Genomic DNA, 22,875 nt, shown 5'->3' on the forward strand with positions numbered 1-22,875 from the left:
GAGAAATATTGTTGTTGTAAGCCAGTGAGTTTGGGGATGGTTTGCTACTCGGCAATAGATAGCTGATACAGTACGCAAGCACAAATAGGCAGATGTATTGTTGACACTCCTTGATTTCAGTTTATGAAGAATAAAATATAATTGATAATTATGAGATACATAAAGAGAATGTCACAGAAAATATAAAACGTGATTATAACTTTATCATACATAAAGAAGGAACAGACTAGTCTGTCATTTGGGATCTGTATTAGCAGTCTTTTGATTATAAACTCTACTAATTTGGTATTTTATTTTATCGTATTTATATTTTGGCCGCACGGCATGTGGGATCTTAGTTCCGCGACCAGGGACCAAACCCACACCCCCGGCAGTGGAAGCCGGGAATCTTAACCACTGGACCGCCAGGGAAGTCCCATGTCTACCCTATTTTAAAAGGCTGTGGCATATACATCTCAGCTTCAGTTCTTTCAACAGTTATTTTTACCACAGACAACCAAGAGGTTTATGCAAGTAAGACGTGAAAAAACTTTTAGAATTCTAAAATCATTGAATAATAATCTGAAAAATCGAATAGTTAAAGATAAGAAAGGGCATCTGGTTACCCAAGCATCGAGGAAGAAAGCTGACCTTCTATCCAAGTCTTAAAGGTCTTGAAAGATGGAAAATTCACAAGTTTATATTTCATGATCCCTGTAATCTACACAATATGATGGATACCCTTCTTAAAGCTGAACTCAGACTAAAGAACTCAGCTACTTCGCTTTTCTATAGGAAGAAACCTGGAATACTATTCAGTGAGATACATGAGGATTTTTCTGTTTATTTACAGAAGTATTTTCAGAGAGGATTTAAAGCCCAACACTCAACCTAAATGAATAAGAAAAAAAAAAAAAAGGAAAAAAAAATGAATATGTTAACTGAATAAATATTTAATGAGTGACTTCTTTGATCCAGCTATTATGCTAGGGGTTGCACCAGGCCCAAGGCATCTAGAGAAGAGCGAGGTACAGACAAACTCTTGAGGAACTCACAATGAGAGAAACTGACTCAAAACGATTACGGTAATAACGACAAACATTTTTTTGTATACTAATGATGCATAGCATTTGCTAAGTTTCTTATATATATTATCCCACTTAATCCTCACAGTAATCCTATTGTATCGACAATGTAATCCTCATTTTACAGAAGAGATAACTGAGATACAGGTAACTTGCCAGGTATCACACAGGTAATAAATAGAGAAGCCAAGGTTTAACTCTAACAACATGGCTTCAGAAAACCACATTCTTAACTCCAACTGTGGTGCTCTAGTGGAGGAATTGCCAGAATTAGAATAAATAACAGCCTAGGTTCCCAGAGGAAGTGGTGTCTGTTCTGGGTCTTAAAGGATGAATAGGGGTTTGCTTGACCCCATAACTCCAAAAGGAATTGATGGGACTTCCCTGGTGGCCCAGTGGTTAAGACTTCCCCTTCCAAGGCAGGGGGTGCAGGTTCCCTCCCTGGTCGGGGAGCTAAGACCCCACATGCCTCGCAGTCAAAAAACCAAAACATAAAACAGAAGCACTATTGTAACAAATTCAATAAAGACTTTAAAAAACGGTCCACACCAAAAAAAAAAAAAATCTTTAAAAAAAAAGGAATTGATAAATAATTCAGCCAGTGCTTCACACATGTTTAGCTTTATTAATTCTTACAACATCCTTGTGCAGTAGGTATTAGCCTCACTTCATGACGAGAAAACTCATACTCAAGGAAATTAAGTAACTTTCTCAGAATGGTGAGTATGAGTTCCAGGTAGAAGGAGCAAGATGTGACGAGCGAGGCCAGGAAAGGGCACGGCACATTGATGTGAAAAATGGGGATGTGTGCTAAGCTGAGAAGGCTGTGGGGTTTATCCTGCAGGTAACAGGGAGCCAGCAGTGCTCTCTGAATGAGGAGTAGTACGAGGAGGTTGGTTCTCTGGGCGGAAAACTCTGGTGGCAGTGAGTAGAGGAAACTCCAGAAGACAAAAACTTAAGCCAGAGAGACCAGTTAGTTAGTCTGAGGCAGCTATAGCAGTCCAGACAAGCAATGTCAGGGGCCTCCAACTATGAATTCTGAAGGTTCTAAGAAGATCCTACCATGTCAAACAATTTTTTTTTTTTTCAAAAATTTTCCCTCACAGGTGCAATGTCTACAATCTGGCTTCTTAAACAATGGCCATCCTAAAATTTGATGAACTATTTTAGAATATAAGGTTTTATGTAAATAATTTTAGAAAATAAACTAAGTCCTTTGGTTCTATACAGTATCCAAATTATGTTGTTGCTTAAAATACTCATTCTATTACAATAGAATATAGACTTTCTTTTCTCACTGGACATCCTGCTAAGACATAACTTATTTCCTTGCACAACTCACTGCTTCTCTTTTAGGAAAGAAGGGGAATCAGGGAGGTTATGGTTGTATAAGATATGATACAATAGATAGACAGGATTATAAGGAAGTTAATGCATTTAGATCATACCAGAGCAGGGTATATAAGTTAGAACTTACAACAAGCTAACATGCATGCCAGAGGAAATTCCTTGCCAGCCAAGTGGGCTGATGGAAGTGAAGGGTGGAATTGTGAAGAAAAATAGGATATTTTAGAAAATCTGAGAGTTTAGGAGAAAATGGAAGAACTTGGGTAGGCTGACAAACACAGGAAACTGTCATGTGTTATCAGATGTTGGAGATACAGTTCAGGGTTGCCAAGAAAGATTCATGTTCAGAAGAGAACGTTTTCAGAGAAATTGGGTTGAAACTAGCATTCTGTTGACTATGAGAAAGACATTGCTATGAGCTGAACTGTATGCCCCCAAAATTTATATGTTGAAGCCCTAACTCCCAGTACTGGTATCCTTATAAGAAGAGGAGATTAGACACAGATAACACAGGCAGCAGGATGACCATGTGAGGACACAGTGAGAAGACGGCCATCTCCAAGACAAGGAGAGAGGCCTCAAAAGAAACCAAACTGCTGATACCTTGATCTTGAACTTCTAGCTTCCAGAACCGTGAGAAAATAAATTTCTGCTGTTTAAGCCACACAGTCTGTGGTATTTTATTGCAGCAGCCCTAACAAACTACCACAGACATGAAACTGGGGGCAGACATGAGACTCAGGAAAAAAAAAAAAAAGTACTGCCTGTTTAGGAACCAACTTAGTGAGAAACTTCAATATGTAGTAAGAGCTAGTAGGAAGTACAGTGACCCTAAGGGCAAGGGATAACAGAGGATAACGCAGTGCCTGGAAAAGAGGATGAATGAAACGCTGCATAGAACACACTGATAGAGGCACTGAGCCTGCGCCAAACTGAGTAACTGAAGCCTCCCCTGACCTGAGTGACACAACAGAACACAAAGCTTTACCACCTCTTCATGTGGTTTGTATGCCAGTATTCCCTCACATAATAATAATGATACTAGTGATGATGACGATGATGGTGACGGTGATAAAACCATTTGAACTACATATTAAAGAGATTTGGATAGATTACAGGCATAGAAAAGGAACAGGCTAGACATTACAGATGAAAGAAATCGCTCCCTCCCACAGGGGGCAGCAATAAAAAGTCCCCAAGACAGAGGAATTGATAATAAGAATGGAGTGCCCATCTAATCACAACTATCAACTACAGCAAGGAATACAATTTTCCCCTCAGCAGTCTGTCTGCCTTTAGGCAGAGCTTCAGAAAGCTTGACAAACAGTTGGAGATATGTGAATAACACTTAAAAATCTTCACTATCTTTTTTGAGTTGCTATTCTCATTTACATGTTACTTCCACCATTTCAAAAGAAAAGGATTTTTCATGGTTGAGCGGGGAGGGGGAGAAAAAGGCTGAATAGTAAAATAAGTAAGTTCTCCAGAGTACTAATTAGACTCAGTCATTTCCCAGCTAAATGCTAAATGGATCCATGAGCTTATGAAACAAGAATATGAGTAACTAAGTAAATATAATATGATTATACTTTATTCGCCCCAGAGAAGAGGCGCTGGCATCTGACATAGCTGTGGCTGAAGTGTCTGAAATACCCCCAAGATCCAAAGGCCCAGCCTTCCTAACCTAACCTATTTTAAACACCTAAGACGTTTAAATTTATTAAAAATAAATTTAAATTTAATTAATTAAATTTAAATTTAAATTTAAAAAAAAGTTAAATTACTTCCAATGAGCAGCAACAGGGGCACAGAGAAACACATTTATTTTCTTGTCTAAATCAGATCCCCAAACACAAACTGTGAAGCACACTTTAAATACAATCTTAACATGAATTCAAGTAGTAAAAAAAAAAAAAAAAAATCAAAGAGATGTGGCTCTCATTGTAAATAGCCATGGGAAAATTATTTATTACCTCTGCTTCCAAAGAATGAAGGCGAGTTCTAACTTTATCCTCCAACACAGATAAACATAAATCATAACAACTGGATAAGAGGTAATTGGCAAAACACTGCAGAAAGTTACATGAAATATGGAAACTCCCACTTAAGAGCATAACCATTTGTCTTACTGTGTCTTTAGAAGACTGCTGAGAGTGAATTAGCTGCAGGGAAAAAGAATAAAGTTTGAGAGGAGAGGAACCACTAGTTGAAACAGCAGTTCTTAAGTGTCCTTTTCTGTTGTTAATGTATGTGGAGAGCTCTGTACCAACGACACTGTACCAAGTTTGGGATGCAAGTAAGGGCATATGCTTTATTCTTATGATTTATTATTTCTTTTTCTGAAAAAAAGAGATGCCCATATAAAAATCAATTTTTATATCCATTTGTCTTATTTTTCTTTGGAGTAGGACAATTTAATGATTTATACAGATCGGTTCATGATACAGTATCCAGGTTCACCCATCAAGTTAATTTTAAAATGTTTCTATGGCTTTCTCCTTAATAAACTGAAAGAAAATGACTGGCAGAAGCAGGTACGATGGTAGAAGAAAACAGCAGAAGTAATAAAGGATACAAATGCATTCCAGATGATTGGGAACAGCCAGAAAAGCAGAGTTTTCTGAATGTGGAGGGTGCCTGAGGCCTGGGCACCCAGAGCTCTACCCTGTTTTCTCCACCTGTTATAAACTGCTTCAGAGCATGTCTAACATTTACGTGTTTTCTGCTCATTCCCACAATGCATGATTTGTGACAGGCAAGATCAAATTGTATTAATCCCTGTTTGGGGGAAAACAATGCCCCAAATCTCAGACACAGTGAGGGTTATCAATGTTAACAGAAGCCTCAGAGGAAAAATGAAGCAACTGTTTTGATATAAAAACTACTTCATTATCAGTTTGTTAATTATCACATCACTGTAGCCTATAACAAAATTAACATTTGCCTGGAGAAGATTATGACACTCTAAACCAAATATTCCAAACTGTGGTTGTCAATGTGCAGAGGTCTTTATAGGAAAGGAACATGAAATGTGGTTCCATTAAAAATGAACCCTTTCCACGGTGCACATAAGGGCACATATTTTAGATTCACAGAGTCAACAAAAGCCTCTGTGTGGTCTCATTGCTAATTCAAAAAAAGCCTCTATTTGGGAGATTACATTCTTGTTTATACATAGCAACAATAGCCAGAAAGAAATAGCAAACAGCATGAAGAAATTAGAGGTAAATTGCTCTTAATACAAATGTTCTTTATAGTTTTGCTCTACTGTGAAAGTTATTTTCAAACAGTTAAATTCAAATCCATGGTTACAAATATGGAGGTCTGAGAGAGAAAAATATTAAATCTCTAGATAAACGAATTTACCTCTATCCCATTAAAAGCATGACTTGTGAGAGGCAAGATCAAACTGTATTAATCCACTTTGGGAGAGTGGATAATTGTCTGTCACAATACATAGATAACTGAGCTGGAGCAGAGCTTAGAGTTTTCTGAGGCAGGTAGTTACCATGGTAACGTATAGTCAATGATGGCCTCCTCTCTAGCATGGGTTAGGAAGACAATTTTGGTGTGAAAGAAGAAGATGCTAGGGCAGGACTTTGTTTTTAGCCGCTAGGGCCCTCCTCTTCCTCTTATTTCCCTTACTCTTACTGCCTCTGCCATCTTTGTTTATTCCTCCTACAATGCATTTCAAATCTCTATGATTAGAGTAAAATGGTAGTGATGGTGGTAATGTCATTAGGACAGAGAGAAGCAAATCACAGGAACTCGCCATAGATGGCAAAATAGCAAATGGCCTGATTTTGCTGCCACTAAGTAACCTGAGCTACCAACTGAAAATTTTGAGCACAGGTCAGTGTTATCTTCTAATGTCACTAAGCTGTCCTTAAAATATAAATGGTTTTGGAGAAAAGATGTATTTCTCTTGGGTAATCACCAACAAGTCATTTAGTGTCCCCCTCCACCGTTCTCTGTGTTCTTAAGAGTTCAATCCTTGGTACCTCTCCCTCACCCCCTTGTCCTGCAGTCTCTCAATCCCTATCTGTCTTTGTTTTCTACTCTACTAGTTCTATTCCACTATCTATCATGTCAACCACTCTCCTGCTACTAGCCTCATCTCCCTGACCCTGTAGCATGCTGGGGTTAGCAACTACCAGTCCAAAAGAAGTGACTTAATATTCGCAAATTGTGTGCCACTTGTTAAGTCACTGGTACCTTGAAATTGGCCATATTTTACCTGGAAATTGGCAAAAGCTACAAATCAGAGATTCCCCCTTTACTCCTCCCTCTTGTATCCCCAAGGTCTGGTTTATTAGTGCACCACCGCCCTGGTCCCACTGCCCTTCCTTTGTCTCATGCTGGCAAACCTCAACTATAGGTGAAAGTAACTGCTTTCTTCATGTATACATTTGGATTGCTGGGTATTTCTAGAGAAACTCCCAAAACATTGCACATTTTTGCCACTATGAATTCATGATCTCCAACAATTCAGCCCAACAATTCTTTTGTGTTTTCCCAGTTAGTTCTTCCATTCTTTGCAATACCTAAAAGTTTGTCCATGTTCTTTGAATCTCTAGCTCCACTACGTTCCCTTAGTTCTAGATCCTGCTTAATAGAAATAAGAGAAACCTTCAAATGGAATAGTCTCAATTTCTTTCCTCCTCACCTTACCTTACCTTACTTAACCTGCACATTTGTCTTTATCCCCATCTATTCCTTGCTCATTCCCTCCTGCTGTAATGGAAGAAAAGTATATTCTTTAGAGTCTAATCCTTTATCTCCTCTGAGGTCTGTCTCTGTTGATATATTCCAATTTCTTTATTGAATCTTCAACTTTTCTCTTGTGGGTCTTTCCTTCTTATTTGAAGAGGGATGGTCTGGGCGGCCCCTGGATATCAACCCTCATCATTCCTTGAGCCATCTCCTAGTTTCTTAAACATACCATACTCCCTCCCACCCCACAGTGTTTACACATGCTTCCTTCAGTCTGAAATGCCTTATAATCTCAGTGCAAGAAAGCTTTTCCTAAACCATTGAGCCAGTCAGGTTCCTTTGCTCTTTGTTCTTCATGTATCTTTATTATATCTCTTCTGAGCATTTGTCTCACTTTGTAATTATACATTTATTAAGGCAATTATATAATTAACATCTTCTGCACGATATAAACTCCATGAGTTCTGGGAGTGTATGTGCTTTTGCTTTTGCTTGTGTTTCCTGGGCCTGGCACAGTGCCTGGCATATAGTAGGTACTCAATGAAGAAATTGACTCACTGAGCGTTTTTTAAGCATTTAAAGCCATCTTTCCCATCCTCCAAAAATTCATCTCAACCTCATGCCTACTTATCTCTCTCTCTTGTACTTACTCTCTGGCTTGCTGGCTGTTTCTTCCATCCTCCATCGTCTCCCCACACTAACCTCCTTAGAAGAGTTGTCTCATCCTCCTTTGTCCATTTACTCACCTCCTATTTATTCCTCACATCATTGGCTTTTATATGTCATCACTCCACTGAAACTGCTGTCACTAAGCCCACGAAGGAACCTCTTTCACTAACTGTTGCACGATGTACACTTCCATTCTCAGTATCTTATGAGACCTCTAAACATCACTGACATTGTTCAACTTCTTCCTTCTTGAAAATATAACTTTTCCCTTAGCTTTCACACTTCACACTATTCCGGGTTTCTTCCTGCCTTTTCAGTCTCTCTAGCTGCTGTTCCTCAGCCCATCTTTTATATGTTAATGAACCTACCCTCAACCCCTCTCTCTGCTCCTCTGAAAATTCACCCACTCCCATGGTTCAAATACTGATGACATCCAAATGCCTACTTTTAGCTCAGATCTGATTTCCATTCCATATCCACCTGCTTATTGGATATTTTTATGTACTTGGATATGAGACTGTAGATATATACCATAAACTTAACATGTCCAACACTTAACTCATTATCTTCTATCCTTGCAATTTGTTCTCCTTTGTGTGTTCCCCTTCATAGAGTGACTACTACCAAGGTGCCTAAGTGAGAATCCTGAGTGTCATCACGGCTCTCTTTCTCTGCCCTAGTGCTCTCATTTAATCACTAAGATCTGTTGATTCTATCTCTTGAATATTTCTGGAATCTGTCCACATCTCTTTAGCCCATAACAATAGTCTGGTCACTTCTCAACTGGATTACTGCAACCACCCCTGAATTGGTCTGTTACCAATATCTAATCTTAACCATTTTAATCTATTCTCCACACACCAGCCAGAATAGCCTTTCTAAAACATAAATCTGATCATTTCTGTCTCCTCTTTAAAAACCCACAATACTTCCCCGTCTGAGGATAAAATCCAAGTTGATTACCGTTGGATTACAGGCTTACATGGCTCTGTACCAGCTGTTTGGCTCCTGCTTACCTCTCTAAGTCTTCTATCTACTCCCCTCATTCCCTCAATCCTTGAACCCTATTTTCCAGTCATGAACTGTGCTTAAGTCTTGGACAGCTCCATCTTTTCTTACCTCTGGGCCTCTGCATATTCTCTGCATGGAACTTCCTTCCCCCTCCCTCCATATACTCCTTAATTCCTGCTAATCCTTCAGGTCTCATCTTAAATCTTACTTCCTCTGAGAAGTCTTCTTGCATAGTTCCTGGCACATAGCAGATACTCAATAAATGACCTTTCTTTCCTAATTCCCTTGTTTTAGTTTAATGTCAGATTTTGCAGTTTTAATATTGTTCAAGTTATTTTACTAATAAAATACAAACAAAATAGCCTATTTCCCTTTTTAAAACATTCTATTATGAAGATTTACCAATAGAATATTTTGAGTGATATGATGAACTTTTCTACTAATGAGGTTCATCATAACTGTGGCACTTGTAACACTGTTCCAAATAAAAATCAACTTAAAAAAAAAAAAAAAAGACTTGCTTCCCAGCTTTTGGAGAATAATTCTCAGGAAAGGTTGACATGGCCATAGAACTAACATATATATGTATAGTACTCTAAATTATGTTATAGATGTTTTACTCTTCTAATTCATCTCTTTATTTTTATCAGAGCAGCGCCCACTAAATGATGTTTAAAAGAGCCAAATTTTTAATATTTCATCATCTACACACATGGCACCTATTTGAAACATAAGGAGGCATAACATATTGCATTAAATCACATACAATGTCTAATACCTGGCAGTTTTTGACCAACAAGAATGGTAATTTCATCAATTCCACCTAACACAATATAAGTGAGTGATATTGAATAAAATTATGTAAAAAAAAATCAAGAAAAATTATAAAGGTTATATGTATATGCACTTGAATATATATAGGTATCACATTTATAAATTCTTATACTCTAAAGAAATACCAATTTTCTTAACAAGCTTAAGATGATCCCACAGCACAAAAGTTAATCTTTTTGAGTCACTGAGTTCCCTTTAAGAATCTAATAAAAGCTACATATTGTCTCACCAGGAAAAACAAAATGCTTAAACGCTTATATAAAGAAATTCAAATTTCTAGTGACTCAGAGTCCATGAAGCCAAGATCCAAGTTTAAGAAGCTCTGCAATAGCAAAATTTTAAACTATAAGCTAACAACTGAATAACGATATTCAACAAAAGTTGCCTTCCTGTGAAAGTGCAGGATATTCATATATTAAGTAACCACATTATTTTTCAAAGTAAAGTCTGATGGGTGAATGTATTTTCTCATTTTAGCCTGGCTGGATCATAGGAACAGAAGGGATATCAGAATGATTTAAAGTCATCTTAGTAAATTAGAAAAAAATAAACACCAAAAAATATTCCTGATATTTAACGTCACACGGGTTTCAGAAGAATAAAGTTATTTACCCAATCCAATGTGCTTTATTAATAAATCCTGTTAACCACACACAGAGGTAACAATTTATTTTTTACCTGTTAACAGCTGCCTTTATTTTAAAACCAGTCAGTTTACTGAAATAACTGGGTCACCTAGTTCCTTAAAGTTAGAGGAAAGTGATTCATTTTCAAGGATAATTAAATGAGAACATGTCCATTCCAAGACTATACGACCGTACACAAATCCTATAAAAATAATTAAAATCCAAAAAAAATGTATTACCTTTGACAGAAATTCTATTGTTAAACAGGCTGTGGATAAGAAATCATGATTTCCAACTTTTTTGCCTGTTCCATGCCTGTCGTCACCTTTGTCTGTGAATGCTTTAACATGCAGCCATGGTCTGTAAGTCCACGATTTCCTAACATTTCCAGTTCCCAGCACATGCTGCTGTAATGATGGCACGATGACTCACATCCTTACCACACTCCCACTTTCATTATTCAGTGTAACACCTCATCCTCCACAGCCTCTCACGGTTGCAGCATATCAGAATGGGGAAGGGGGAGGAGGGGCCGACAGCGGAACAGGCCTGAGTGCTTTTTCAAAACTGCAAGCTGCTGTGAAATCCATGTAGTGGGTTGTGACTAGCAGAGGGAAGGGTAGAAGTTTAAAATGGAATAGAATAAAATATAGTAGAAGAAAAACATCAGAGTGCATCATACATTGTAAGCGTAAGTATCTCTTCAGGTGTGTGTGTGTGTGTGTGTGTGTGTGTGCGTGTGCGTATGTGCGTGTGCGTATGTTTAAGGTCTTGATATAAAAGCTATTTCAAAATGTAGGTCTTGGGGCTTCCCTGGTGGCGCAGTGGTTAAGAATCTGCCTGCCAATGCGGAGGTCACGGGTTCGAGCCCTGGTCTGGGAAGATCCCACATGCCGTGGAGCAACTAAGCCCGTGAGCCACAACTACTGAGCCTGCGTGTGTAGAGCCTGTGCTCCACAACAAGAGAAGCCACGACAATGAGAAGCCCGCGCACCGCGATGAAGAGTAGCCCCCGCTCGCCGCAACTAGAGAAAGCCTGCGCACAAAAACGAGACCCAACACAGCCAAAAATAAATACATAAATAAATAAATTTATAAAAACAAAACAAAACAAAATGTAGGCCTTGGTTTAAAAACAATCTTAAATTTTCATGTTGGAGATCTACGTTCTAGTCCCAGCACGATCCCTGAATACTGTACAATTTATGTCTTCCTTCTTTCAGTTAAACCTCACATCAGCCTCATGATCATGCTATAAATTAAAATGGTGTCCCTTGGGTACTGTTTTAAGTATCTAAGAGAAAGGTACTCTCCTTAGATAATACAAAAAAACGAAACAAAACACAAAACAAAATATCAACCCTATTATTACCTAAAAAAAAAATTCCTATATATCTGTTCATGCCCAAATAAATCACTCTGGTTGCACATAGCACTTCCATCCCAGGAACAATCCATTCAGATCATATTTTGAACTTGTCTTCTAACATTTTATGTTTCAGTGTCTCTCAGCTCTCACGTTTCTGGCTTGACAATCGTTAGTTACCTCCATCCTCTGAGGAGCTTCATAAATTATATTGGGAAAAAATCTTTCCCTGTACATTTCATATTTTTAAATCACTTCCCTGGGTTTTTTGTTCTCAGTTATTTTCCCACAGTTCTAGATTTCCCTTGAAAATATTTACCTATACCTCTTAACTCTCTACTCTTTTATTCTTAGAAATGTGTGCTGTCTTTTAATGGATCCCTACAGCACTGCCCCAAGTTATAGTACTTCTTTCTGACAGCTCTGGAACAATCAGCTGGCTGAAGCCTACCTTTCAAACCTACTACCCACAAAATTCAATCAAAGGCACCATGACCACTGTGTTTTCAACGTCTACAGACAAATGTGGCTTATGCTTAGTCATCTGGCTTAGCCAAATAAAACAATCAGTCATAAAGCCTTTAAAAGTTTGCATTTCAGGATGAAGACTTCAGAGGTCTATCTTTCTTAATACCTTTGGAAAATGATCTCTTTGAATATAGAGTTCATTTGGAAGACAATGTAATCTTTTTCTCCTCAAGTTATTTACGTTCAGCATTGAGTTGTACTTTTGAAACATTTAGAATTTAGTTTAAAATAACTTAAAATTCAAAAAAAATCTTACACCAGAAAAGTGTTACAGTGGGTATTGTGCTTAAGTGAAGTCTGTGTCAAAATACATTTTAAGAAATGAGCTTAATAAATCAATGGCTACTCTATCTTCTAATTGCTCAATCCCAAATCTGTGGAATCATTTTGACTCCTCTTTTCCTTTCACACCCATGTTTAATACATCATGAAATCCCGTTGGTTCTCTTTCAAAATATACCCAGGTTCCAACCACCTCCATCTCTAATCCATCTCTATCCCTACTATTATCACCCTGATCAATATATCATCATTTCTCAACAGGATTACTGCAAACCCCCTATCTGATCTCCCTCCTTCTACTCTTACCTTCCTATCGTCTGTTCTCAACACAGTAGGCACTGTAATCCTCTAAAACCTCAGACAGATCTTATCACTCTTCTACTCAAAACCTTGTAAGGGCTCTTCACTTCACTCCAAGCAAAGCCTAAACCCTTATAGTGGCCTACATTTTTAGGCTCCTTGTGAGCTCTCTAACTTCCTCTCCTATTGCCCTCATTTTCATTCACTTCATTCCAGCTACACTGGTCTTCTTGCTGTTCCTCAAACTCACATGGCATGAGCCAGCCCCAGGGCCTTTGAACTAGCTGTTGCCTCTGCTGAATTGTTCTTCCCCTAGACATCTCCATGACTAATTCATCTCCTTCACCTTCAGTGAGGTCTACTCTGACTACCTAACAACAACTACAACTTTCCTTCTCCCCATCAATCCAATCTTGCTTATTTTGCCCTACTTTTTCTTTTTTCATAGCTATTTATCACCTTCTAACATATTAAATATATTCTTTAGTATGTTAATTGTTTACTGTCTCTTTCCTTCGGCAAGAATGTAAAGCCCGTAAGACCTGGGATCTTTGTTTTTTCAGAAAGCAAATTTACATTTTTGTCATGGTTAGGTAAGAAGATTCCCTAGTATATTCCAAAGGTACAAGAATTTACATCAGTAAATTGGTTCCAATTTTTTTTTTTTTAATGTGCTATCTCACCTTGATACCCCAATTCTCTAGATAGAGATTTCTATTTTAACTTATTTATAAAATTTGTTTATTTTCATCAGACATCTGATAAGGAGCAATGTATCCACAAACATTTGTCAGGTGTGGGATGGAAATGGGTAGATCAAGACAGAGCTTTCCAAGTCCCTTAGAGAAAGGAAAGCACGGCCTAAGCAGGCTTTTCTTGCTTGGTCCTAAATAATCTTAAAACAGATGGCAAAAGCTAAATACTAAGTCTGCTGCTATGGAAACCACTATCACAGCAACCCATTCTAGAGCCCCACCTATGAGATAAATGTTTGTCTTCCTCTTGTTACAACCTGAACCTGCTAACGTTCACTCTAAGTCCTACTAGAAGGTACAGCCACTATAGATACATATCAGCTTGACAAAAAAGTCTGAGAGAAACTAGGTCATACACCACATCACCTTAAACATAGTCAAAATCCAGCAACATACTGAGAAAGAGTTTTATATAATTTGCCATGTTATTCTGCATTCAAGTTCCACCTTTGTTATCTATAAATTCATATATCTTACCTTAATATTGCAAGCCTGCTCCATTAACCTTCTTGCATTTTCCTCTGCCCTGTATCTCTTTGGAAGCTGGACTCTGAAGAACTTTAAAGCACCTTCAAAATCAGCCTGCAGAAGATCTTCCTTTGAGGTCTAAAAAATAATCACCAAGAATCATCAATTACATTTTAACCTACGTTCAGAACGAATACATTGAAAAAGGAATTTCTATTTTCCTGAATGTACTTTTATAGCCAAGATCTAGGTGAGCTCCAAAAATTTTTAGGAAGAGATTTCTAACCTCTTTACTATAAGCTGAAATAAGTCACCATAAATCCTAGACGTGACAAAAGAATTAACAGGCTAACATATTTAATTTATATTACCTGAAGATTTGAATAGTGGATCCTGGCAAAGCTAACCATGTTATGGCTCTAAAAAAAGAAAAATGCCAGAAAAGGAAAAAATTTGAACTCTGGGACTAATCTGTGATTTTAGCTTGGTAGGCATTTTAAGGATATTTTACAAAGCTGGCTGAAGACATAGACAATGCAATCAAAGCACAGCAGAATTATATAATAAACACCTAATGAAAGGATGACTTTTCAACTAGTGACAGTAGCAGTTCAAGTGAAGAAAATAAGAAATTGTACCCATATCTTAAAGACTGCTATAAAAAAGTAAATGAAGCAAACCACTTAACTACTGAACTTCTTATGAAAACTACTGCTTGCCAGATTTACTTAAGAAATAACCACCACTTATAAATATATGTATGCACAGAAAAAAGACTGAAAGGAAATAAAGGAAAATGTTTCTCTGGATAGTGGGATTATAATTTTTTTTTCTTCTTTATAGTTTGCTGTTTTTTCTGCAGTAAAGATTTTGTAATAAGAAAGGCAATAAATATTTTAATAAACAACTATAAGTAATCGCTGGCAAACACTGAGACACAAATTAAGAGATTGAGAAAGACTGGGTACACAGAAGTAGGCCAAGCCAAAAAGAAATAAGGTGTTTTAAGAGTCAGCACTTAATTGTCAAAAACTGCAGGAATAAAACAAAAACAAACAAACAGACAAAAACAAAACATGGTGGCTAGAAATCACAGAACTACATGCTTGTTCAAAATATTACTTTATTTACATTCAGATTAAAAACTGATTAACCTTAAAGACTGCATTGAAAGAGTATAAGGAAGTCAGAGGACTTCTGCTCCTAATGAGTTGTTGTCATCACCACCAGCCTGGTCTAAGCCATTGTCACCTCTCAGCTGAACCACTGCAGTAACTCCCCAGCTGGTCTCCCTCTTTCTGCTCTTGCTCCCCACAATCTACTCTCCTTACAGCAGCTAGATGGTACTTTTTCAGATCATGTTGCTCTTCTGTGTAAAGCTCTCCAGTGGTTCCTACTGTGCTCAGAATAAAACCCAAAATCTTTACCATTGCCCACAAGACCCTTCAGGATCTGGGGCCCTTGCCTTCCCCTCCAACCTCATGTTGAATCACATCTCCCTCCTTGCTCTCAAACTCCAAGCACACTGGCCTTCTTTCTGTTTTCTTGTACACACCAAGTTCATTCCCAACTGAAGGCTACTGCCTGTTCTCTCTGCCTGGAATATTCTTCCCCCAGATCTTCATAATGATAACAACTTTTTGTGATCTAGATTTTAACACAAATATAAGATCTGAGTTAGGCCTTTTCTGAGCACTTAAATTCTTCCTCCCAGCCCACCAAGTCATTTTCCATCCAGTCATTTTCCAGTTTTACATCTGTTTTCATCCTAAGGAAAGGGGATTTGTCTGTCTTGTTCTTTGCTGTATCCACAGTGATAAGACTACTGCCTAGAGTACAGGAGGTACTCAACTAAAATTTACTGAATAAGTGAATGAATTCTACTTTCGCCTCTCTTTCACTATACATATATAATTTTTTCTCCCCTTCTCTCCTCCCCTTTAAACAGAAACATGTAAAATAGAATAATATATTAATTCACACAGCAGGCATTTTCACAGGGAAGTAGGTTGGCCCAAGTTTAGATTCACAAACTAGTAATCGGAAGACAGAGCCAGGCTAATAGTGCCAGGGAAAAAAACAAGCTTCAGTACATCTCAGATTTATTTCCTCCCTCACAGATACTGAGAGATGGTGGCAATAAGCAGTGGAGAGAATATTTAGCATGATAAAGTGCTATCATCTCACCTTAACTTAGTTGGAAAAGGCAGTTACTGGAAACAACTTCAGCCCCAAAGAGGGTCTCTTCAACTAAAATATCAACTGCTGAATTATTGAGAAAGCATCCACCTACCAGTTATGCCAGACATACTACATCCTTTTCCACCTGTAATACGGGTTCTGATGATTATCTCTTTGGCAATTATTGGGAAAGTTCAACACAGGCTGCTTATAGAGTTTGTAGCGAAACAGGATTAGTAGCTTTCTTCATTACTCAAAAACCTTCTAAGGGCACCTCTTCTATTGTCAGTGCAACTAACCTCTAGTTACCTGCAAACAGATGCCCAAAAATGGTGGGGAGCAGTCTATTGCCTGCAGGCAGCAGCATGGTTACCTAATTTTCTAATACTGCCCAAGGCCTAATTTCAAGTCCAGCCTCTGAGTTCATACCAAAGCAGAAAGGTTAGGATTAAAGATGAGAAGTCAAATATCCTGTGACATTTGCTCTCTAGTCAGGCAGGGATGGCCAGGCACACGGAGATGCTGTTTGGAGGAGGCTGTAGTCTCAGGGGAGGTACAGCAAGGAGCTCCCTACCCAGGTGGGGAGAAGCCCAACTCAGCCCAGTTGGCTGAAGCCCAACTCAGGTTAAGTCTCTGGAAACCAGAATTCAGAGTGCCCTGTGACCGCCATTTCCAAGACACCGCTGGTGTTAGTGAAGCTCCAGATTGCGTGACTGGCCTAACTCAAGCCCCTGAAGAGAGGAGCTCTGATAATCATGAGGCAAGTGTAGAAAATGCATCTTATTTAATCCTCTAATTTTAGCCTCTAGGAAGTACTTGTCAATTAAAGGTTCTCAAGCAAGGTTGCAAAGCATGGAATAGTCATTTTAATTCCAACTCTGGCTAACTCATGGTGCTGCATAATTCTCCACTGTTCTCCTACTTTAAAAGTGGGACTGGGCTTCCCTGGTGGCGCAGTGGTTGAGAATCTGCCTGCCAATGCAGGGGACACGGGTTCGAGCCCTGGTCTGGGAAGATCCCACATGCCACGGAGCAACTAGTCCCGTGAGCCACAGCTACTGAGCCTGCGCGTCTGGAGCGTGTGCTCCGCAACGGGAGAGGCCGCGATAGTGAGAGGCCCGCGCACTGCGATGAAGAGTGGCCCCCACTTGCCGCAACTAGAGAAAGCCCTCGCACAGAAACGAAGACCCAACACAGCCAAAAATAAATAAATTAATTAAAAAAAAAAAAAAAGTGGGACTATCTTCAACCTCGAGTATTTGAGAATGAAATAAGTTAAGGCATATGAGTATATTTTGTGAACCCCAAAGCAAATATAAGGGACAACATTTTGGAAAGTTGTCTCTGTTGCTCAAATATGCTCAGATACTGAAATTTTAGTATAACATTTTGTTACATTGCTTATAGTCCTTTTTTCCTAACCTTACAGATACATCTCATATATATTTAACAAAATTTGAGTCACTTTGTACCTATTATTTTGTTAAATATATACACCTCATAAATGTCAAGCATTGATGTAATAATATTAGTCCAAAATACAGGTAGTGGTGCTTTCTATGAAACTAAAACATGGCTTCAATCACACATACTAATTATTAATGAGCTGACTATGGAAATATTAACTTAATTAATGGTTATAATTGAGTTTATAATTGCATGACTGCTAACCCTCTACTCCAACAAAGAAGAGAAGTTTAACACATGATCTTGTGATAAGACCCAAGCTTTAAAAATACACCCCTAATAGGCAGACTAACATTTCAAAAACCAAACCAAGTACCCGAAAGAGGTTGGGCTGGCTTCTGGATAACATTATCCATCTGTACTCACTACACAGAACCCCATCAGGCTAGAATAATTGATTTAAATTGGAAAGGCTGTTCTTCAACTGGGAAATTCTTTGAGTTTTTCCATATTACCTTCAGAACAATAGTGAAGGAATAGTAAAATAATGAAAATGCAATTACTTTCCTAACATTATTTGTTAAGTAATGTCAGCCAGAAGATAATATAGACAAGAATTAGGGAATTTGAATAAGCAAAGGCATGTTTTCTTCTCTTGTACAATAAGGAAAGAACTCTACCAGCTTTTAAATAAGAACTAATAAATGATAACTGTTGAAAATCAGTGGCTCTACTAATACTCATCTTCTGCTCTCCAAACTTTCTGTCAAATCCTTTTAAGTGATGATAGGAAACATGTTTACCAATTACACCTTCAAAGGTAACATTACTTCTTCCTCATTTCTATGAATAGAGCTATATAAAAAGATTACCTGGATAATTAAAAAACATTTAAACAAGTCCTACTTCTACTTCCTTTCAAGTAGGTAGAAATAAATATCCAGAGGGAAAGGTAAGTAGGATGTTAATGTAAGAATCCTTCCCACTCACCCCAGTAAAATGAATTAAGCACATTGCCAGGCACACAATGGACACCAACATATATCTGTTCCATGAATTTATAAAGGATCTACTTCAAGCATACTCACTATTAATAAGTCAAAAATTTATAAGATGCAAATTAGAAAGGAGATGTAGGACTTACTTTGATATAAAAATTGATTTTTATATTTGGGGGGCATCAGAAGTATGCATGGCAACTTTTATACTTGAGTCTTTAACTTCTTTTAAGAGTTATCATCTCTCTTCAGTGAGTAATCCTTGCAGCAGTCAACAACAGAGGTAAAAATGGGAGAGAAACTTTCTCCTCTGCTCTTTTATTCCCTCCTTAAAATTAATGTTTTAAGGAAGTCCACAAATTAAAAAAACAAACAAAACTAGGATGCAGTTTGACAGCATAAGAAATATGATCAAAATTAAACTTTAAATGGTTACTGGAGGGACAGCTGGAGCATTTGGCTATAGATATATGTCAACCCTCTTCAGCCTGAGAGTCCTTTGGATTCACTGTGCACAGTGCCCAGAGTATCAGATTGAAACTACAGCCAGCACCTGATATCAACATATAATGATCTGATAATAACTTCCCACGTCATATAAAAGCAAAAAGAAAAAATCTAGGCGGATAGGGAAGATTTTGAACCTGAGTAAAAGTTTTTCCTCTTTCTCCAAATTTCACACACTTACAGAGGAGTATGAACTCTGGCTATGTGCCCCTGCTAATACCATTTGGAGTGTGTTTTTCCCACTGAAAAATTCAGTGCAAGAGTATCACATTTTAAAGTGATTTTTTTTTTTTAAAAAAAGAAGGCAGGGTGGGTGGAAATGAACAGTTCTAACATTTGAGTGTTAGCTCCAGATGCTTCTATTCGAAACCTCTCATTTTCTTGGATGACAAATCTTTCTTTAAGGGCCTCTGATAAGCAGCAAAATCTAGGTTTGATTATTTTAGGGGATTATTTGAAGAAAAAAAAATCTAGGCATGTTTCTCTTTCTCACCTTCGCTATATTCACCACAAATGGCTTTTCTTCCTTTAGTTATAGTGTCTAACAGGATTTCCATTCCGTTGAGAAATGTTTCTGGAGGTCTGAGAATCATTTGGAAGCACAGGCTTTAGAAGAGGACATTACTTAGCTGGTATCTAGGATACGTATATCCCTTGCTTTAGTATTTTAATTTCACCAAAGAAACGTGTGTTTGGTGAGTCTGCACACAGAATTTATGCCTTGTGGTAATATCTAAAATGGAGTACTTGTACTTGATTTATTAAAGGAAAATTATTCTTTACTAGGTGTACCTTTGAAAGACAATAAGCAAAAATTCCAAATGTGCTTGGTGTTCTCATAGCTTGATGGTCTCTCTCTGAATCAGGGAACAATAAATAAGGCTCAAAGTCCAAATCTACAACACTGTCTTGGTAAATCTTCATTTATTTGATCAGTTTCATTAAGAAAATTAACTTGTCTTATATGAAGAAAACTACTGGGATCTTAAAAGTAAAATAAGGGATTTGTATGTGTTTAACCCACACACACATTCATATTTAAAACATGATTAAAAACCTAAACTTCAGTGCTTGCCCTCTTGACTGGTAATGGAAAGACTGCAACATTGCATGTGGCAGGATTCCTCTTAGGATTACCCTGTGCAGATTAGCCACTGATCCCACATCATTAGCCAGTCCAATAACACAAGGCTGAACAACTGTACTTCCCTCTGGTACACATGCTAAACTTTGAGCAATAACTCATTGGATAGCTGATCCCAATTCATAGCCATATTGCTAATTAAAGGGCATGTGATTTCTCAGCATGTAGAGTACCCTAGTTCTATCAACGATCTTTTAGGTACAACATTGTATAACAAAGTCAGGGCCATTTCCAAATGGCCCTATACACAACGCAGCACACACTTTTCACATATAATGCAAATGGCACTATTACCTGTAATGTTAGAGCCCAAAACAACCTGAGGGCTGTGCCAACACCTCAGGTACCTAATTGAGCAACCAAGCCGACTTTGTACAGTTGCAACATATAGATATCTATGACCTCCCACAGATCTGAAGCTTGTGAAGCTTATGGGTTTTGTTGTTGACAATCGTTTTACGCTAGAGTCATCCGGATTTTGATGCAGATTTTAGTATGAGAGATATTCTTAGTTATCAATTTTATGTTTTCCTTCAAAACACTGAAAATGTAAATGCCAAAGATAGGCAGCGCCGGATCACTGTACAGTTATCAGTGGAAGCCCGTGAGACACAAAGTTAAGCAGTCTTTAAGAATATGGAAGTGTATTAGACCAAAAACTGATTCCTCAAAGAGAGGCAGAGAATTGGTTGAAATATATTTTAGCACTACTTAGTGTCAAAGCTCCTGAAAAAGAATGCTTTTTATTTCACTGTTAAAAAACAAAAACAAAAACAAAAAACTCCTTTCTAATAGAATCATGAATCTTCAGTTTTCTCCTTTATTAAGAAAAAAATGTGACGATTCAGGGGAACAAAATTCAAGTGAGCACTGATGACCTCACCTAGGCATTAAAACATATACATTGAGCTCTTCTTTCTTAAATGACAAAGGAACCATATTTCTCAAAATATACCACCCCCTTCTCTATAATTGTATGCTGGTCACTGCATCTAACTTCACCTTGCAATGATAAACAGACTTTCTTCTGGGTGAGAAATCCCTTATGTGCACAGCTACCTAACATGTCTGTTATGATGATACAGGAGAGATTATATTTACATGCAAATAGATACATGAAGACTTAATTAATAATTGTAAACATAAGCATAAACAGAGATGAACTATACTAGAGGGAGATATGTGAGAGAAAAGAGTTAAATTCAGTCAAGTCAATATTGTACTTTTGAAAAAGACTCAAATATGAGAGAACCAAATGAGGGAACAGTCTAGAATGGTATTAAACTCCATTGTATAAAATAAACAAAGCAAAATTATTCTTGCCCAATTACCAAATAATGGTATAGGACTACCATAGACCAATTACATTATAGAACAGTTGCTAGGTATAGTTCTCAAACCACTAAAAAGAAACACTGCACCAGTGATTGTGGGTATTCAATTTTAACCCTTGGTAGGAAGTGCAGAAGGGTGATTTTTCTCTTGTTCAGGAAATCAAAAAACAAGCAAGGCAGACTTCCCAGACTCAGCACAGACCCAACAGCTTTAAGCTGTTTCATAGATACACAGTCCGAACATTCCAAGAGAGAAATCTGTAATTTCCTAACCAATGATTTTTAAGGGGCAAAATTCCCTATTAACACAACCAAATTGGCCATCAAATGGAGAGGTTAGAAAGCAAAGCAGGCATAGTCTAGATAAGTCGCAATAATGTCTGGTGTAAAATTTAACCCCTTGGAGACAGAAATAGCAGAATGCCTCCATCAAGCACTTGGGTATTCTGCTTTATTGCTGAGCCTGGCCAGCCATAAGACCTTTTTTTTTTTTTTTTTTTTTTTTTTTTTTGCTGCCACAGAGATAATGCCACTAACGTGGGTTCGGAGAGCAGAGCCATATCTCCTCTAGCCAATTAAGGAGTGGCACGGACCAGGCTCGGACAGAGCCCCATGCCTGTGGCCACTCAGCACTTCCTTCTCGGTAGAGTGGGGAGAAGGGGAAGGAGACAGGAGACCGCAAGCCTCTCCCAGGGATACAGGGAATTCTCACAGAGGGTGGCAGATTCTTTACAAATGAAGTTCAATGAAAAACAGTCTCACCGCCAGAAGCCGAGGCACAAACAGACGATGCCCCATCCCCAGAAGTTCCAGCACTCGACACGCATACTCATTCACCAGCTTGTTCCTCTCGTCGTGCATGTCCTGGGACTTTTTGACAGGAGCTGTGAGCTTAGCAGCTGGGGCTGGGCAGGGCACCCCTTCTTCCATGAGCAGTAAGTAGGTATCCAGAATGAGAAAGCTGGATCTCTTATCCAAAATTTTGAGAACTGCGGTGGGAGGGGAGCCAGGCTTAGGTCTCCCCAGGAGCACGCACAAGCCAGTCTGTGGTGGGAATTGCCAGCTAACGTCTCCACAAGAAAAACATTTTGGCTAAATTATCTACTGTGCAAGAGCCCCAAAGTAGACTGGAAATGAAATCAAATGCTGATCTAAATAAAAAAAACAGCAAAAGCAAGCGAATGCAAGAAAATGGCCAAGAGTGATGCAGGAGAGTTCACATACATGTGTAAAAATGGACAAGCTGCTTAGAAGGGTCTAGCATGTGAGTGTGTGTGTGTGTCTGCGCTGTGTGTATGTGAGAGAGTGAGTGTGTGTGTGTGCGTGAGCAAAGAGCAGGAG

At 38.2% G+C, this 22,875-nt stretch overlaps 1 protein-coding gene across 4 annotated transcripts in view; it reads right to left on the reverse strand.

Moving 5' to 3' along the window:
• Window positions 1–22,875, reverse strand: part of RABGAP1L (RAB GTPase activating protein 1 like) — a 655,755-nt gene that overhangs the window by 113,295 nt on the left and 519,585 nt on the right. For 3 of the 4 annotated variants that reach the window (XM_061185687.1, XM_061185686.1, XM_061185688.1), the window contains one exon: window positions 13,973–14,101. In XM_061185687.1, the coding sequence (XP_061041670.1) occupies window positions 13,973–14,101 (129 nt within the window). Of the gene's footprint in view, window positions 1–13,972; window positions 14,102–22,296; window positions 22,465–22,875 lie in introns of those variants that run through there. The other variant, XM_061185689.1, reaches the window with a different exon arrangement.

Source organism: Eubalaena glacialis, chromosome 3 (genome assembly GCF_028564815.1).
Source record: "Eubalaena glacialis isolate mEubGla1 chromosome 3, mEubGla1.1.hap2.+ XY, whole genome shotgun sequence".
NCBI classification, from domain to species: domain Eukaryota; kingdom Metazoa; phylum Chordata; class Mammalia; order Artiodactyla; family Balaenidae; genus Eubalaena; species Eubalaena glacialis.